We start from the raw sequence: 17534 nt of genomic DNA, 5'->3' as shown, positions 1-17534 counted from the left end.
GATATTAGGAGTCAGGATAACCAGAGTGTCTCAAAGGGGGCTTCTAGGGTGCTGGGCAAGGATCTTTTACTTGGTTTTGACTTTGTTGTGGTTAGCTGTGAAAATTCATTAGAAGCTGTGCTTAAAATTTGTGTATCATGTATATTATATATACTTTCAAAAAAAGGGATATAAAACAAAAATAAATCAATATGTTGATAGGATTTATCTTTGGATGTTTGGATTAGAGGTAATCTTATTTTTTCCCCTTACATTGTTTTATGGACTTCAAATGTGCAGTCAACATATGTTCTGCAGACAATTTTAAAGCTATTTTACAATATATGTTCACGCCACATGATGACTCCATGCTTGTAAAAGGTGTTGTGAGTGGGACTGGGCAAGAGACCTTCACTTCTTTTCCTGAAGGAGTACCACCTTCCTCTTTTCTGAGCCTGGGCCAGAGATTCACAAATCTGTCTGGGCATTAGAATCACCAACAGAGCTACTTACAAATTCGGATTGTTAGGCCCCACCTCAGAGACCCTGAGTCAGGTGGTTGGGGATGGGCTCCAACAAGTTGAAGGTAATCCAGGTCTAAGACACCAGGACTGTGGAAACCACGGAGCTGCGGAAGCTCTCCCTCTGGACAGGGGCTGGGAGAATGTGCCTCTGGCATGGAACTGTTCCTCTTGGGTAGAACCACCTTGAGGGTTCAGAAGCTTCCTGGAGGGGCCAGGGCTTGGGGAGTCCAAGGGAGGTCCTGCCTTGGCCAGACCACGGGAAAGAGAGTGCACTAAAGCCTGCAAGAGCACAACGTGGAGACTAGAAGATGTGGGCTCAACTCCTGCTCTGTAATAAGCTCTGGGCTTAGCCTCTTTGAACCTACATCAGAGAGACTCATGGGGATTCGATCACTGACTTCACAGAACTATGAACATTGAATAAGACAATGCATGTATTTTTAATACAAAATCTGGCATGCAATAGGATCACAAAGCTATACAGCTATTGTATTACTATAGTTACATATTTATATATATTTAGCATTATGTATACTTATATGCCATTACATTAATATATCTTAACTGATATTTAATGGATATTAAAACATATTGATACAGCTTATGGAGAGTCCAAATTATGTTAAATCTTATGTTGACTTAAGAAATACCTTTTGCAGAGGGGTAGAAATTTTAACACAGGTTCCTTTTGCAGACACTATAAATAAAAATATTTGTTCATTCAATAAAGGTTAAAGGCACAAGTCTTTGAAAGCTTGTCTCACTACTTTTGTGACCATGCGACCTTGGGCAATCTACTGGACCACTTGTCCCAGTTTCTTCATCTGCAGAGAAAGAATGATAATAGCTTCTCATCAGAGAGAGGTCATGAATATTCAATGAGTTGATATGTATAAATGACTTAGAACCATGTGTGGGACACTCTAAGTTCTCAATTAGCTCTGGCTGTTATTGTCCATTCAAGAAGTATCTATGCAGCACTTACTGTGTACGCATGTATGTATGCACTGTAGACAGGGGACAAAAAAATGAAAAACCAGATATGGCTTCTGCCTTTATGGGGTCTGTAATTGAATGATGATAAAGTATATCATTTTCCAGGAATGGGCAATTGAGACCTTTTCTAACAGATACATTGTGTGGTGACATCCAGTCATCAAAGTAATCACCTCCATTCTAAGATCCCTTTTCAATAAGAAGTTCCAATGACACATCAGCCTCCTTGTGGCAATTTCTGACCCACTGGCAGGAGACATCTCAGGTGAGAAGCTGAAAGCCCAGCTCCGAGACCTCCCTGCAGTCAGGCTCTCGCGGGACAGGAGGGAGGAGCAGGGCTCTCTGAAACAGATATAAACGCGACCACACCACGGCCAACATAAGTCTAGCCCTTGAGAAGCAGAGGGACACAGCAGAGGCCCTCGAGTCTGGTGCTGGCTAGTGCTGGAAGGGAAGCTCTGCTGCACTGAGCCTTCCTGCTCCAGGGCTGACAGTGCTGGGGATGCCCAGGCCCTGGGCAAAGAGCTGGCCTTAGGTCTCCTTATTGCTGCCATCCAAGTCCCACACCCAGCTCTTACTCATCCAGTGTGTTTCTACTGAGCATGCACTGGGGCATGGCCTCCACTAAGGTTACAGAGCCAAGCAAAACAGAGAAGCCACAGTACAGAAGCAGACTTAGCTATAGCAATCTTTAAAGCTGACTAAGATGTACGATAGAGGTTTTAGCACAGCGTGTGACTGAGGACTTCCGAGTAGGCTTCTGGAGACGTTTACCAGGCAAAGATATGGAAGGAAACAGGTGCAGCTCAGAAATGGAAGAGAATGCATAAGTTTGGGGACTGGTACAGATGGTGGGGGAAGGCAGGAGATGAGAGGATGGTGGGGAGCATTACTGGAAATAGAGAGTAAAGTCTTTTATCTCCACTAAACATCAGGCTTTATGCACAACATTGCAAAAAATATGTTATGACGATATGATCACATCTGTGCTTTGGAAAAACCACCAGCTTCAGGGTACCTGATGGATTGAAGTAAGATAAGGCTGGAGGCAAAGAGGAAATCTACAGGCTGCAGTAGTGATTTAGATGGAAAATGGTGAGGGCCCACCCAGATCTGGTGACCAGAGAGATAAAATGAGATGTATAGAGTTGAGAATAACTGAGAATATGAAATTGACAGGATTTAAATTAGATGTCAGTGGTGGGTAAAAAGAGGCCATGGTGTTCTGTACAACTGGGCCTGGATAACCCCCGTGAAATCAGGATGTAATAGAGGAAAAAGTTGGGGGGGTAGACATTGGTTCAGGTTTGAGATTTGAGGAGTCTGTGTTATATCCAGTGGGGAAGTAGGGAAAGCAGTTAAATTTGTGAGCCTAACAGATGGGGTATTGGCATGGGTGGTTTGGTGGAGGGTGAGTGGAACATGCGCACATATGGAAGAACAAAAATGTAACCCCCAAATTAAATTAAATTCAAAAAATTGTGAGCCCAAAACCAAGGAGAGACTTCTGTTTCCAGTCACCATGGAATAACTATATTTAAAGGGATTGTATTCACTTCTGCCTTAAAATTTAAAAACCACGTAAAACATATAAAACAACAGCTCTCAGACATGGGCCAAAGGGCAGCCCAGAACAATGATGCCTCAGGGAAGAAATTATAAGTGAGATGAACCCCATAACTGCCCTATTACAGCCCTGATCTATGGAGGGAAAAACCAGATGGAGCCTGTGGTCTCACTGAGCTCAGAGTTCAGCGACACCAAAACAGCTAGAATTTGATGGACAAAATACCAGTGAAAAGAGCATGCATGGGGCAGAGAAAGGGAGAGTGAAAGCCCTCTTTGTAGAGGGCTCCCCCTCTTTTTTTGACTGGATGTAAGATAACTACACAGCAGAGGGGGCGAATCACCAGATAGGAGTAGGTAGAACAACCCAGAAACTCAAAGAAGTCTGGGGATAGCTTGTGGCCATGAGGGTTGAGTGGAGAGCCCCCCCCACCCCACCACACGGGACATCAGGCAGAGTCCTCAGAGGACGCTGCTCCAGGAGGCAGGCCAAATGAGCTCTTTAGATACCGAAAACACAAATAATGACTAAAGAGATAAATTAGGCTTCATTAACTTTAAGGTTTTAAGACTTTTATGTTACAAAGGATAACAAGGAGAAAGTGAAAATACAGCCTCTACAGAATAGGATAAGATATTTCATCAAGTCATTATCTGATAAAGTATTTGTATCTGGAACATAAAGAATGCTTATAACTCAATAACAAAAAGACAAATGACCCATTTTAAAAATGGACAAAAGGTTTCAATAGAGATTTTTCAAAAAATCAAAAAGACTTACAAATGGCCTTTAGTCACTTCAGTCATTAGTCACTTCAGCCATCAGAGAAATAAAAGTCAAAACCAATGAAATATCCCTTCAGGGCCTCCGTGGTGGTGCAGGTGTTAAAGACACAGTGCTATCAAGCAATTGTCAGCCACCGCAGCATGAGTTCAATCCCCAGCTGGCCAGGGAGGAGACCCTCATGGCTCAGCGACCTCTCCTGTCTCGCTTGCTGCTCCTCTCAGTGTATTTCAGTAGATCTGCCTGTTCTGCTCCCCACTCTGTCTCTGGTGGATCCTCTCACCCACTTACCCCCACCTCTAGCCTACACCCCAGTTCTTGTATGCATAAATAAATAAAGCTTTAAACAAAAAAAAGAAATAGCCCTTCACACTTGCTAGATAACACATATATACTGGCAAAGCTGTGAAGAAACTGCAGGCTTATGCAAACTTGAAATGGTACAGTCACTTTGGAATAGTCTGGCAGTTATTCAGGAGACTGAGCGTAGAGTTTCCCAGGGGTTCTACTCCTAGCTACATACCCAAGAGAAAGGAAACAGGCCCACAAATGTTCACAGCAGCAGCACTTTAATAGCCAAAGATTTGGGAATAACCCAAAGGTCTATCATCCAAGGAATGGATGAGCAAAGTATGGTACAGGCATACAATGAAATATTACTTGGTGGTGAAAGAGATGCAGTAGAGACATGCTCCCGACGTGGATGAACCCTGAGAACATCATCTGTTCTGACTAAGGAACAAAGCCAGTCATGAAAGACAGTGTGCTGTGATTCTATTCACATGAAACGCCCACAACAGGCAAATTCATAAAGACAGAAAACAAATGAGCAGTTTCCTAGGGCTTGGGATGGGTAGAGGAAAGGGGAGAACTGCTAATGAGTACAAGAGTATTTTTTGGGGGGGATTCATGAAAATATTCTAAAATACTAGTGATTAATACAACTAAAAACCCATTGAATTATAAATAGGTAAACTGCATGGCATATGAATTATATCTTAATAAAGATGTTATTTTTATAAAAAGAGATTGACTAAAGCAAAAATAATAATGTATTATCAGATTTATATCATAGCTAAAAAGCAAAAAATGCATGACAACAATAGCTCAAAAGACAAGAAGGGGGAAGAACGTGCGCTGTTGTAAGGTTCTTAGGATAGTCACCAAGAGGGTAACACTGCTTTAAGGTGGACTGTGGCAAGGTGAAGATGTAAATCCTACAGCAAGCACTAAGAGAAATGAACAGAAACAAACAAAAGAATTACTATCAATAAGTTAAGAATAGAGATAATGTGGGATAATAAAACATGCTCGATCTCAAAGAAAGGAAGAACAGAAGAAAAAAGGAACAAAGAACAAGTGGGCAAATAGGATGCTAGTGGCAAAGGAGTAGGTTTAAACTCAGCTGTGTCAATATCAGCATTAAATGTAAATGGTCTACACTCCAATGAAAAGGTCAAATCTGTCAAATGGAATAAAAATAACAATTATTATATGCTTTCTAAAAAGCATAGATTTGATTTTAAATATAAAGTCAAAGAGGTTAAAATAAAAGAGTGGGGGAAAAAGGGCCTCCCTGGTGGCTCAAGGGGTTAAGTCTCAGCACTATGAAGCAATCCACAGCCACTGCAGCATGAGTTCAATCCCTAGTCAGGGAGCTACCCACACGGCGCAGCAGACCTCTCCTGTCTCACCCGCTGCTCCCCTCAGCAGTGTATTTCAGCCAGTCTGCCTGTTCTGTTCCCCACTCTGTCTCTGGTGAATCCTCTTATCCCTTGCATCTCTGGCCTGCACCCCAGCTCTTATATGCATAAATAAATAAAATAAATCTTATAAAAAAGATAAGCCCCATAAACATCAACAGAAAGCAGGAGCGATTATATTAATATGGAATGTCAAAACAAGAAAGGTCAGCAGAGACAAAGAAGGACAATTCATATTGATGAGGAATTAACTTCTTGCAAGGACATCACCACCTTAAATGTTTATGTACCTAAGACCAGAGAACGCTAATACACATGAAGCAAAAACTGAGAAGAACTTAAAAGAAAAACTAAAGGGGAAAGGTCTAGGGGCAGCTCTAGTAGTTTAGAGATGGGTGTGGAGGCCATGATGAGGGCTATCTCCAGAAACAAGTGTAGGGAGAAGACAGAGCAGGACAGAATCAAGGACCCGCATCGGTGTTTCCGGGTGAACAGAAGAAGTAACTCTCATGATGAAAACTGAGAAATACTTATCGGAATGGTAGGTGGAAAAGAGGGAGAGAGGGAGGCCAAGGAATGCAGGGAAAATCGCTTCAAAGGCACAACATGCTCCATAATGTCAAATGCCACTGAGAGGCAAACTAGGAACTACACGTGCTGCTCGGTTCACGGTGAGAATCGCTGCAGCAGCCCAGGGAGCAAGCAGGGTGGTGAAGTGTGGGCAGGAGCCAGGTTGCTGTGGATTAAGGACTCAGCGGGAGAGAAGGAAGTGGAGGAGAGAAACACTGGCCACAGGCTTGCTGGGGAGGGCAGGAGAGACAGGAGTTTGTAGAAATACAAAGGTATTTTTTTTGTTGTTCGTTTTTTTTTTTAAAGATTTATTTATTTATTTATGCAAGCACTGGGTACAGTCAGAAGCGCGGGAGGGTGAGAGAATTCACCAGAGCCAGAGCGGGGAGCAGAGCAGGCAGAAGGACCGAAGTACACTGCTGAGGGGAGCAGCGGGCGGCAGGAGAGGTCTGCGCGCCATGTGGGACCCTCCTCCAGTGGCCGGGGAGCAGGTGGGGATTGAGCCGGCACCGCAGAGGCTGCGGGCAGCTTCGCAACCCAGCGCTCAACCGCTGCGCCACCAGGGAGGCCCTATTTTTGTTTTGTTTTTAAACTGGGTTATGCTGGGAGAAGCCAGAAGAGGGGGCGCAATGAGGAGAAAGTGAGGAGCAGCAACAGAGGGAGGTGCTTGGATGGGAGGGGCACCCTGCTGGAGAGGCGAGCTGGAAGAGGGACACCCATCTCAGTAAGATGGGGGCCAGAGGTTTGGATGGCATGGGTGCAGGTAAGTTTGGAGCTCAGGGCAGAGAGAACACCTGAGAAGTTTTCTTTTCTTTGCAGAGAGAGTCCCGCTGGTTTCTGGGAATAAATGAGGAAGGAGCAGTGCAGAAAAGTGGAGGGTCTGTGAGACCCTTGCAATAGCTGAGGTGGGGCTGGAGGAGCCTGGGCAGCAGGGTGGCTGTGGGCTCGTGGAGGCTGCGATCCATGAATGGGGACTAGTGTGAATTCGGGAAGAGACCCCCAGGTCCAGCTCTACAAACGAGGACTAGAGAAGGCAGGCAGCTACCATGTCCTAGTGTTGGTGTGGGGGACTCAGGGGGTGCTGGCAAACGGTGGGTGAGCAGTTGATGTAACAGACCTTAGGGCTCACTTGAAAGGAACAAGGGTTAATCCAAGGCGAGAAGAACAGGAGCAGGAGGGGCCTCCCTGGTGGTGCAGGGGTTAAGTCTCAGTGCTATCAAGCTATTCCCAGTCACTGCAGCATGACATTCCCCTGGCTGACCCGAATGGTGCAGCAGACCTCTCCTGTCTCCCCCACTGCTGCTCCCCTCAGCAGTGTATTTCAGCAAGTCTGCCTGTTCTACTCTCCGCCCTGTCTCTGGTGAATCCTCTCACCCCCTGCACCTCTGCCCTATACCCCAGTTCTTGTATGCATAAATAACTAAATAAATCTTTAAAACAACACAAAACAAAAAAAGAAGGAGCAGGAGCCCAAGGTCTCTGTGCAAAGGTATAGCGGAGGCGAGGAGACAGAAGGCACAGGGGGTACAGTGGCTGCTGGGTTCAGGATGAGAATCACTGCAGAACAGAGAGTAACACTTCAGAGGTGGAATCATTTCAAAAGATGACGAGGTCCCAGTAACAGGCGGGTCATATGGAGGGGACATTCCATGAGCTAAAGACAAAAAGAAGCACAGACGCTAGGGACGGGGCACTGTCCTCAGGATACAGACATTCCCAGAGTGACGGCAAAGCCCAGAATAAAAACACAGTGACAAGGTTCTTTCTCTCTGCGGCCCCATATGGCTGGACCATCTATTCCATTAATTCCAATTCCAACCTACAGATATCTGTCCCTATAACTCAGCCTTTAACCCTGAAGCTGCCTGGCTCCTCACCTTCATTGTCCAAACAAGCCCCATGGGTCCAAACGGAACTGGCCACCATGGGTGAAGTGTCACGCTTGTTGGTGCCATCTTGAATTAGTTTTTAAGAGATACTGGCAGAGACTTTCAACCAGGAAGAGCCAGAGAGGGTTGGGGCCCTGCATTGGGTGGAAAAGCTCCAACTCTGAGAACTGAGTTCATCCCAGAAAACTAGGAAGCCAGGAGTCCCTGCCAGCCAGCCATCAGCTGCAGATATAGTCACACCAAGCTCAGAGCCTCTAGCCACATAAGGCGAGGTGATACCCAAGGGATCACTCACTCCCAGCGAGTCTTAGACTGCACACAGCAAGGCTGGCTCCCTAGCCTGCAGCACAAAGAGCTTTGAGCAGGGGACCCAGGTTCCAGGCCTGGCTCTGCCATGAACTTGCAGTGTGACCCTGCATTGAGGCCCAGTTTTGCCTGTTGAACAAGGAGTTGGGTGTGGGGTCTCAACGCCTCCTGCAGTCTTAATAGTCTACAGGGGCAGGGCCGGAAGGAGACTCAGCAGCTCCATCACTCAGAATGCACCTGCTGCAGAAGACAAATGAGCTGAAGTCTTCAAGTCTCATTAGAGTCATGCAGTGGAGTCATCCCTTGGGGGTTCACTACTGTACCCCTTCCTTCCCTCTCTTTCCCAAGAGCCTCTGAAAGTTGGTGATACACCCCCATACCACTTGCTTGTTCTTCATGAGGTTTTCTTTAGGTGAAAAAGTCAATCTGGTTTGAGGCTGTGTGTGGAAAAGGAGAACCCCAGCCATGGGCCACCCCTGAGGCCCACGACTATCCAAAGCTTTCCTCTTAGGACTCCATCACCATGAACCCCATCAGAAACCCAGGACCCAAATCCATGGAGCAAGAAGAACCCCAGGTGCACCCCTCACCCCCAATTTCTCTGGCCTGGTCCCTGGAAGGACAGGTAGATTCCGCGTGTGCCAGGGACTCTCAGAAGCCATGCCAGGGCTGGGGAGGGAATGCCATCATCCTGCTTGATGTGTACCCAAGGCTGAGCCCCTCCTTCATCAGACAGCTGTTCTGCCCTTACCCTGGGTCCAGAAATACATCCCAGGGATCCTGCATTTGTAAGGAACAAATTAGGTCCTAGATACTTCCTCTCCAGGATGCCTAACCTATCTGGTGACTGTAGGTGACAAGTTTGGGGGTGCCAGCCAGGCTGGGGGTACCAACCAGGGGATTTGGACAATGGAAAGGAATTCCTTAGTGGTCCTCAGCTGAGACCATATCCCCTCTGGGAAGGCCTGGCTGAGAGGCCCAGGACCAAACGGGGAACAGAGCCCCGGAATCTGGGTCCTCCTACAGTATCACCTGATAGGAATTAGGTCAAAGGGACCATAGGAGGGTCCAAAAGGAACAAACCAAGGCCTAACAGCTACAGTGAGTACAGACTTTGCCTGGTGTGACCACCCTCCTCAGGGCCCCCTTTCACACTCCCTCCCACATATTTGGGGTCCACGGTCATTGAGCTGTTAGTGACCCCCCCACCCCCAGCACACACCCTGCCCGTGCCAGCTCACCGAGCGATCTCCCTTCCTTCCTTCCAGTATTTCCTTCTGGTTGCTCTCCTGAGGAGAAAAAGAGGGGGTAACTCCATGCCCTTATTGCCTCACCTTGCCATTCCTGCCCTCTGTCTGGCCAGACCTGGTCGTTCAAGGCCTCCTTCAGGGCCTCGGTCTCAGTCACTTCAGATGGGAAGTAAGTGGGATCAGGACGGAAGGGCTGCCATTGGTGCTTGCTCAGTGGGGCCTAGAACAGCAGGCAGGCAGCCCAGGTGAGGGAGTAGTGACTGGAGCCATGGGAATGAAGAGGGGGCCGGGTAGATGCTGAAAGGAGTAGCCCACCCAAAGAGGCAGAGGGCGGGAGCGTGGGGCTGTCAGGGCAGAGACCTCACTCCTGTGGTGGACTCACCCCCTGCAGATCCTGGGCATAGAAGGAGGGCAGCTGCACTTCTGTCCACTTATCTAGAGCCCAAGGCTTTGGGAGGGGCCACCTGTGGGACCCCGTGAGGTGATGAGGAAGGGAAGGCCTGGGAACTTCCAAGGGAAAGGTCAGTGAGGGTGGGCTGCCGTCTGGACATGGGGGTGGGGGGTCTGAGGGCCAACAGCAGGGTGTTGAGTGCTTACCCGTCTCTCCGATGGCCCTGTTTCAGGGGCCCGGGTTTCCCGTGTTGCTTGGAATGCTGAGATCCCATGGGCCGGGGAGTGCCTCCTGGGAATAAAATCCCTGTCTTGGCAAAAGGGTGCAAGCCCATACAGAAAGCAAAGGTGTCCTGGCCCCCATGGCGGCCAGAGGAGGGGTAAGTCTGGGGGTTAGTCCTGCTCCATGCTGCACACAAAGACCTGGAGCCTCCTGCAATCCCCTGTCACCCGGCTCAGTGCTGGAGCGAGCAGAAGCCCACCGGGGTGTCTTCCTCCATCACCGTAGCAACAGTCAGATTAAGAACCATCATTACTGATTCATTAGGATATGGAAATCCTCTCTTCTGGTCACACTTTCCCTCCCAAGCCCTTTAGGATTAGACTGAATCCCAAGTCCTCAGCAGCCATGCCACTCGGGGACACCCAACTGCTTGTTTCCACAGCAACACAGAGACTGTATATCCCTGCCTTGGTGGTTACTATAGCAACCCAGGCAGAGCCAGGTGCACTGAGGACAAAGGCTCCTTTGGGAGGAACCACAGCCAGAGGACACACTGGCTGATGCCCTCTGTGTGGCCAGCCCCGTGCCAGGAGTCAGGCGCAGGCCCTACGCTGGGGTACACAGGCTCTCCCTGTATGGGGAATGATTGGGGGGGTCTAGGATGTCCTTGTTTGTGTCCTCAGCCTCTCGTCCTCTCCCTTCACCTGAAGTACACCTGAGTGATCTTATCCCTGTCCAGGGCTGCACCTCTCACAACCCTTACATGGAGAACGCCCACATCTGCATTGTGGGCCCATCACGCTACTAAATTTGAGACCCCCTCCATATGCCTACTCTTGGCACACAACCCTACGAGTGCTCATAGCACCTCATGCTGAGGTACGCAGCTTTGACTTCCTGCGAATCTGGGCCTCCATCTCAAATATTCTGTCTCCGTGAGCAACATATCTGCCCCTCTCCCCTCAGCACCATCACAGCTTCCTGTCTACCTTCCTCTGCTGTCGATGGCAGTCGAGCCCTTCTTAATGACCTGGGCAAGTTTCTCTCCATGCAACAGCCCTCTTCCCAAGACGCCATCCTCCACAAGGCCTTCCAGCCTGTTACCTGGGCCTTGCATCAGGATGGGGCCTGCCTCCAGCTTGCTCTTCTCAAATCCATTCTCTAACTGGTACTCAACTGAGCACTCTGAATGCAAATGTGACCATGGCTCCTCTCCCTGTTAAGCCCCTCAGAAGCTCCCCACTGCCTGAGGACAGAGGCTAAGGGACTGTGCTTGGTCCACATCCTTCTGGAACCCTCTGGGCTCCAGGATTGTTGTCACCTTCTGCCTTCCTCTTCCTATCTCCAATCCTACTTTTCCCTCTCTTTATCCATCAAGATTACAATGAGATTTTCAATGAGAGCTTAGAATAATAATTAGGAATATTTGGGATTCAATCCCAAATTTCTGAAGTGAAAATGATGGCAGGATGTAAAACCAGATATTGCTGACCCCTTCCTGATGGGACTCTGAAGAGCATGACCCTGAGGTCTACCAAGCAGACATGAAAAGCCTCATGGGAAGACTAAGTGGCCAGGGAGGAGAAAGCAAAGGTGGGCTCGTTATGTCAACTCTCATGGCCTGCAGAAAAAAGAATTTTAGCTGGTCAGCTGAGAAGGGCATCCCCCAGCCCCTTTCATGCCACAGATGGGAATCAGGCTCAGAGGGAGGAAGGTAAGCCAGTCGCTCAACTCTGTCTGCCCTTCCCTCCTCCAAAGCCAGCGTGGAGAAAGCCACACAAAGTGTGCTTGTACAGACACCACACACAGGAGCTCCTGGAGGGGAAGCATAGGTATGTGCCCTGGGACCAGACACCTGGCTCCCACCTCTCATGATATCTTAATAATCCAGATAATAATCCCTTTCAGCTATCTTCTGTCCTGTTGTTCGCAGAATGGAACTTTCTCATTAGAGTCAAAGGGTATCTCAAATCTGGGGCCCTGGACAGCACTTTCGCCAGCACGGTGTTCCCCCAGAATCCCTTCCTGGCCAGACTCTCAGGTCTATCCACTGGTCCACAGGCAAGTGGACCAGGCCATATCTACTGTGGGGGAAGCCAGCTTCCTCTAAGAAGGCCCATCCTCACCTCAAGGATAATAAGACCTGGTTGCCTGGCAGCCTGGGGAAGGATGGACAAACAAACAGACAAAAAGAATCAGAACCTTGGGCTGCACAGCCTTTAGCCATCAAGGGTCACACCTTCTGGAGGCAGGAAGCCCTTTGACAGCTAAGCTGATGGCCTGGTGGTTATGAAACCTGCTCGCACACTGCCAGCCTCGGGTGCTCACTCTTTCCCGAGTGATCCCGCCACCTCTGCAGTCGGCAATTTCTTCTTCACTTCAAGCCCACACACTTCCCTTCGGTTCCAGCTCTGTTCTGAGCCCACAGAACATGACTGTTCTGTGACAGCACAAGGCAGTTTTAGAGCATTCTGTTTACAGTAGCTCTCTACCAAGGGATGAATGAGCACACCCCTTAAAGGAACTTCACAGTGGGGGGAAACTGAGGCTCAAAGGGGCAGTGGCATGCCCAGCAAGTGGCAGAGAGGCCCAGGGTGACCAGAGTGGGCCAGCTCTGCGGTGCTGTTCTGGCTTCAGAAGGGAGGCCTTAGGCAAGCTGAGCACAGCCCAAGGGACGGGCAGGGTGGATGTTCTTTGGTGAGCAGTGTGCCTCAGCTGACAGACGGGCTCTGTGGAGCCCATTTCAGTGTTTAGACCTGCCCTCTGCAGAGGGCTGGCTAGCAAGTGTCCATGTCTACTTCCACACCCCACTCCCCCACCCAGAGAGATTGTCACAGTCTTCCTTTAGCGACACGCTGTCCTTTTCCCAGGTAGGATTTGGGGGAGGCCATCTCACAGGGGCCGAGCAGTGCTTCAGCTTCCCGAGATCAGTCCAGGAGGGACACTGCCAGGCATTTATGCAGACCTGGCTGGATATGGCTAGAGCAGAGAAGTAAGACCAGTGCGTTCTGTCCACTAATCACCATAGCAGTTACCATAGCAACCTGCTGGTCCTTTGGGAGGTGTCTGAAGGCTGAAGCAGGGTCTAGAGGGATGGAGTAGGGCCTGGGCACCCAGCAAGGCCAGCTGATGGTGGGGAACCCAGCTCAGAGAGAAGCTGAGCAGGCCCACCCTGAGACAGTAGACCAGAGAACCCAAGGGAGCAGGCATGGGGGCCCAACACTAAGTAGGGGAGCAGGGTCAGGGCTAGGATGGGTGGCATAAAGTACTAGCCTAGGGCACAAAGACTAAAGAGGTGCCCCAAAACTCAGTGGCCAACATAAATAATACTTATCTTCACTGCATGCAAAATGTCCTTGGTAAACAAAATGTCAAAAATTTACACAAAGACATGGTTTAATGGAGTTGGACTCAAGGCGAGGCAAGTGAAGCAAAGACCTGCAAACCAGGGCTGATCCTGTCGGTTGAAATGTTGACTATGGGTGTGTCTGCATTGATTTGGATTTTTAAACAGTATTACATTAACATATTATTTATCTTGATTCCAGAGTTTTGGGGCTGGCCCTTAAATTTTGTCCTGGAGGCATCCGCCTCATCTAGTCTCAGGCCCAGAGGGGAGGACAGACTGAGTCGGGGCAGGAGGGATCCTGCTGCTTATGACAAGGAGCCAGGAGACATGGACTCATGTCTGCGAACTGCAGGGGTTTCTCTCCATTCTGAGAGCAGCAAACTCCTATTTCACAAGATTCTGCAACATGCAGATTGCCTTTGGGGAGCACAGGTGCCTCCAATGCACATGGGCCCCCTACTTATGGGGGTGACAGTGACTCAGAGGTGGCTCCCATCTCCTGCCCTCCCCTAGGCTGGCTGTTAAGGGGAGAAGAGGGGAACGAGGGGGCGGGCAAGAAGAAGCTGGCAGTTTTGCACGACTGGGAGCAGAAATGGCAGATCAGCTGTAATTGCCTGAAGCTGAGAGAGGCTGTTGATAAATGTTACTAATAATCAACCTTCAGATCTGACACCCAGCTCAACCTGGGATTACTGTTTTGAATGGGAATCGAACCCAAACCAGTAATTACCCTGGTGAGTGATGCCAGTCTAACTCTGCAGCCTGTTGTTCCAGGCAGGGGAATGGCACCTGCATGTTGGAATCAGCTCATCACGGAGAGGAGTCACAAGAGCCCTCTTCTTAAGGTCACTTCAAGAGCAAGCTGGCCTGGCCTCCAGTGACTCAAAAGGACACAGCCAACAGGAATAGCCACCCTCCTTCCTAGGGCCTGGTGCAGGAAGGGATACCTATCCCTCAGCCATAGTCTCTGAGCAGAATCCAGACCTCGGGCCTCACACTGTCTGTCTCCCCCTAGGCTGGTGACAGTCTCTGGCTGACATTGTGCCCAGCTATCCAAAACAGCTGCTTAGGGGTTTGGGAGTGGGCTATCCTCCCTAACACAGATGCCATCCTCATAGCCACATAGTTGTTTCCTGTTAAGACAGGGAGGCCCCTGGAAGGGCCCTGGCTGGGCCAGGTGAGAGGGGCAAAGCCGCCTTAGGCGCTAGAGCCCATCCCAGGCCTGTCTTCATCTGTGATGCTCATGTGCTTATTCCCAGTGCCAGATAAGGCCAGGTGTGCCTGGAAACAAGCAGATCCCTGGAAACAAGCAGTATTTTCTGGCCATTGCCTGAGTCTCCTTGGTGCCCCTCATCCTATCCAGAGTCCCCCTAGAATGCTGGCATCACCTAGGATCGGGTCAGAGTGGGGAGGCTGAGCCTGGCTCTGAACCAGTTCCCATCCCAGGGCCCCTCATGCTTGGGTTGTTACTGCCGGCTTCCTGGCAAGGCACTCAGCGGACACATTGTGATGGCAAATAGTGATGGCAACACTTTCTTGTTTGCACATCATTCACCACCAAACACCTTCTATGCCAGGCCCAAGGCCCAAAGGAGAGAAAGAAAGTTCCGGCCCTCAAGGGGCCCTGTGGGGAGGAGGGTAAATGAACAAGCAATTAATTCCAGGTTATTGTAAAGGCAGGTAGGCCCTAATGGCCCCTTTTAAATGTTCCCAAGTAAAATGTCCAGAAATGAAGGTTCTGGAGGGGTCAATGAGCTGTCTAGGGAGGCAAACAGAGCTGGTAGGATTCAGAGTGTGTGATCACAGCTTTTCAGGCTGGAACGGGATGACTGAAAAGCGTGAAAACACTCAGTGTCCTTCCCAGCATAGGCTGCTACCTCGAGGGTGCCACCTAGTGACGGTAGCGCAGGGCTGCAGCTTTGCCTTCCCACCCTGGGGTTTCCCTGCTCTCCTATGCTTCCCTTAAAAGGGACTCCTGAACTCAGCTGAACAAAGAGGACCCAAGGAAAAGGACTGAACGTTGTTGATAATATTTTGGAGCTTCAAGGAAAGGGGGGAACAATAGGCCTCACAGTCTGGAAGCTGCAGGGAGCAAGAAGAGATGTGTGGGGCTGTGCCCTCTCTAACTCCCAGGTGCTCTCCAGGGTATTGTGGACCCTACAAGTATCTGCTTCCCTGGAAACTTCAGGTCTGTCACTGGCTCCTGACCTGGCCCACAGTAGGAGGAATTCCTAACAAACTGCCCAGCCTTTCAGGTGCTATGGGGGGGTGGGGAGGACAGGGGCAGCAGCAAGCTCACCTTGTTCCTGTGGTCTAGGAAGGGCTTCACTTTCAACTTGGGATCAGGCAATGGTGCTGCCTGGGTTTGACCCTCAGCTCTCAGAGAGCCTATTGGATTCAGAATGCCTGCTGCCCACAACCATTTTTAATTCTTGCCAGAGAAAGAAGTAGTGGTGAGATTTGGAGAGATTGGTCCCCAAAGTAAAGTTCCCAAGTGTGGAAACCCAAGTACTCCAACCCCAGGACAGCCCACCCTGCTCTCAGCCTGGGGTGAGTCAGCGGTGAGAGGGCTGCAAGAAGGCAGTGGAAGGGTCGGGGAGGGAAGCAGTGTGTCCAGGCTTGAGAGAAGAGAAAGGACTCCAGGGTAAAGGGGTGCAGGCACCCCAGGAATGTGTGAGCAGGGTGGGCAGATCTTTTCTTAAAGGGCCAGATATAAATATTTTAGGCTTGCAGCAGTGAGTTGTACTCAACTCTGAGACAGCAGGGTGAAAGCAGTCACAGACTCTGTGTAAACAAATAGGCGTGGCTGTGTTCCACGAAACTATTTATAAAAACAGGCTGCCAGCCCGCTGGCCATAGCTTGCCAAGCCAACCCAAACTCAAGTGCCCACCACAGTGGCTGTCCTCGCCCCTCCACGAGGCTGAGCTCAGTCCAGGAATAATCATACTAAAGGGTGTGGACAAGTGGAGGCGGTGGGGGCGGGCAGTGTGACAAGGCATAGATACAGGGACTGGAAAGGTCAGGGTAGAGAGAGGTTTGGTCGGTGGGGCTCCCCAGGTTCAGTCCAGCCCTCTGGGTTCCCACACTGGCACCCACACTCACCTGAAGAGGGAAACTCTGAGCAGCTGCTGCGACTCCCCTTCCTTCCCCTCAGGGCTCTCTCTCCTTCTAGCTGATGCCCCTCTAGCCCTGTCCTGAGCAGGAAACCCCCCAAACCAGGCAAGGGGATGGGACTGAATTGGCCCAAGGACACAGTGCCGGACAGATGACACCCCAGGGAAGGCGAGGTGGCCCCAGGAGGGAGGAGATGTAACCTGGCACCTGGACTCAGGGGCCTAGGAGAGGCCAGGCAGAAGTAACCACCTGGGGAGGCTGGGCCAGGGCAGGTCCCCTCCCAGTCCCAGGACCCGCCGCGGGAACCTGCATTAGCCTCCCCACCCCAGCTCCGGTCCCTCCTCAGAAGGCGCAGTCATGAGGCGATCTCGCCAGTCCCCAGCTGGGGCTGGTCACCTGGCACTCCAGTTACACTAAAAGTGAGACCAAGGGAGATGGTATCGAGGCGACACAGAGGCAGTGCTGGCTCATTCAACATTGATGGGGCCTGGCGTGTCCCAGAGCCCCATGCGGGCCAAGCCCTCTGGTTCAGCAGGGCCTTGCTTAATCTTAGAACATTGAACATTTCCCTGGCCCTAAGAATCTGCCTAAAGGCCCCGATTACATATGCCTAGTCTTGGGCCAGAGCACTCATCCTCTGCCCACTTCCCAAGCATGGAAGCCAGGGAAGGAGCTGGACACACACACCCCACCTGCTTCCCACGTACATCCACACAGCCACTCTGGGCAGCACACATGCTCCTCCCGGCAAACGTGCAAAGTCATCAGTACACACTGGGCACACGCTCCCCGCAAACACTCACCTGCCCTAGGCACACTCTTACTGGTGCACATACAGTTACAAAGAGAAACACGCACAGAATCCTTCTCCCAGAGGGGCCCATCCCATC

At 50.1% G+C, this 17534-nt stretch overlaps 1 protein-coding gene across 1 annotated transcript in view; it reads right to left on the bottom strand.

Moving 5' to 3' along the window:
• TUB (TUB bipartite transcription factor) overlaps positions 1-10321 on the bottom strand; it is a 63266-nt gene extending 52945 nt beyond the window's left edge. Inside the window, 3 exon segments of the mRNA XM_054699349.1 lie at positions 9559-9606; positions 10165-10277; positions 10280-10321. Of these exon segments, the coding sequence (XP_054555324.1) occupies positions 9559-9606; positions 10165-10277; positions 10280-10321 (203 nt within the window).
• Positions 10322-17534: the final 7213 nt, after the last annotated feature.

This window comes from Talpa occidentalis, unplaced genomic scaffold (assembly GCF_014898055.3).
Source record: "Talpa occidentalis isolate TD23 unplaced genomic scaffold, MPIMG_talOcc4v2.1 talOcc4.3, whole genome shotgun sequence".
Classification (NCBI taxonomy): Eukaryota; Metazoa; Chordata; class Mammalia; order Eulipotyphla; family Talpidae; genus Talpa; species Talpa occidentalis.
The sequence above is the reverse complement of the archived record's forward strand: the minus strand, read 5'-3'. Positions and strand labels throughout refer to the sequence as shown.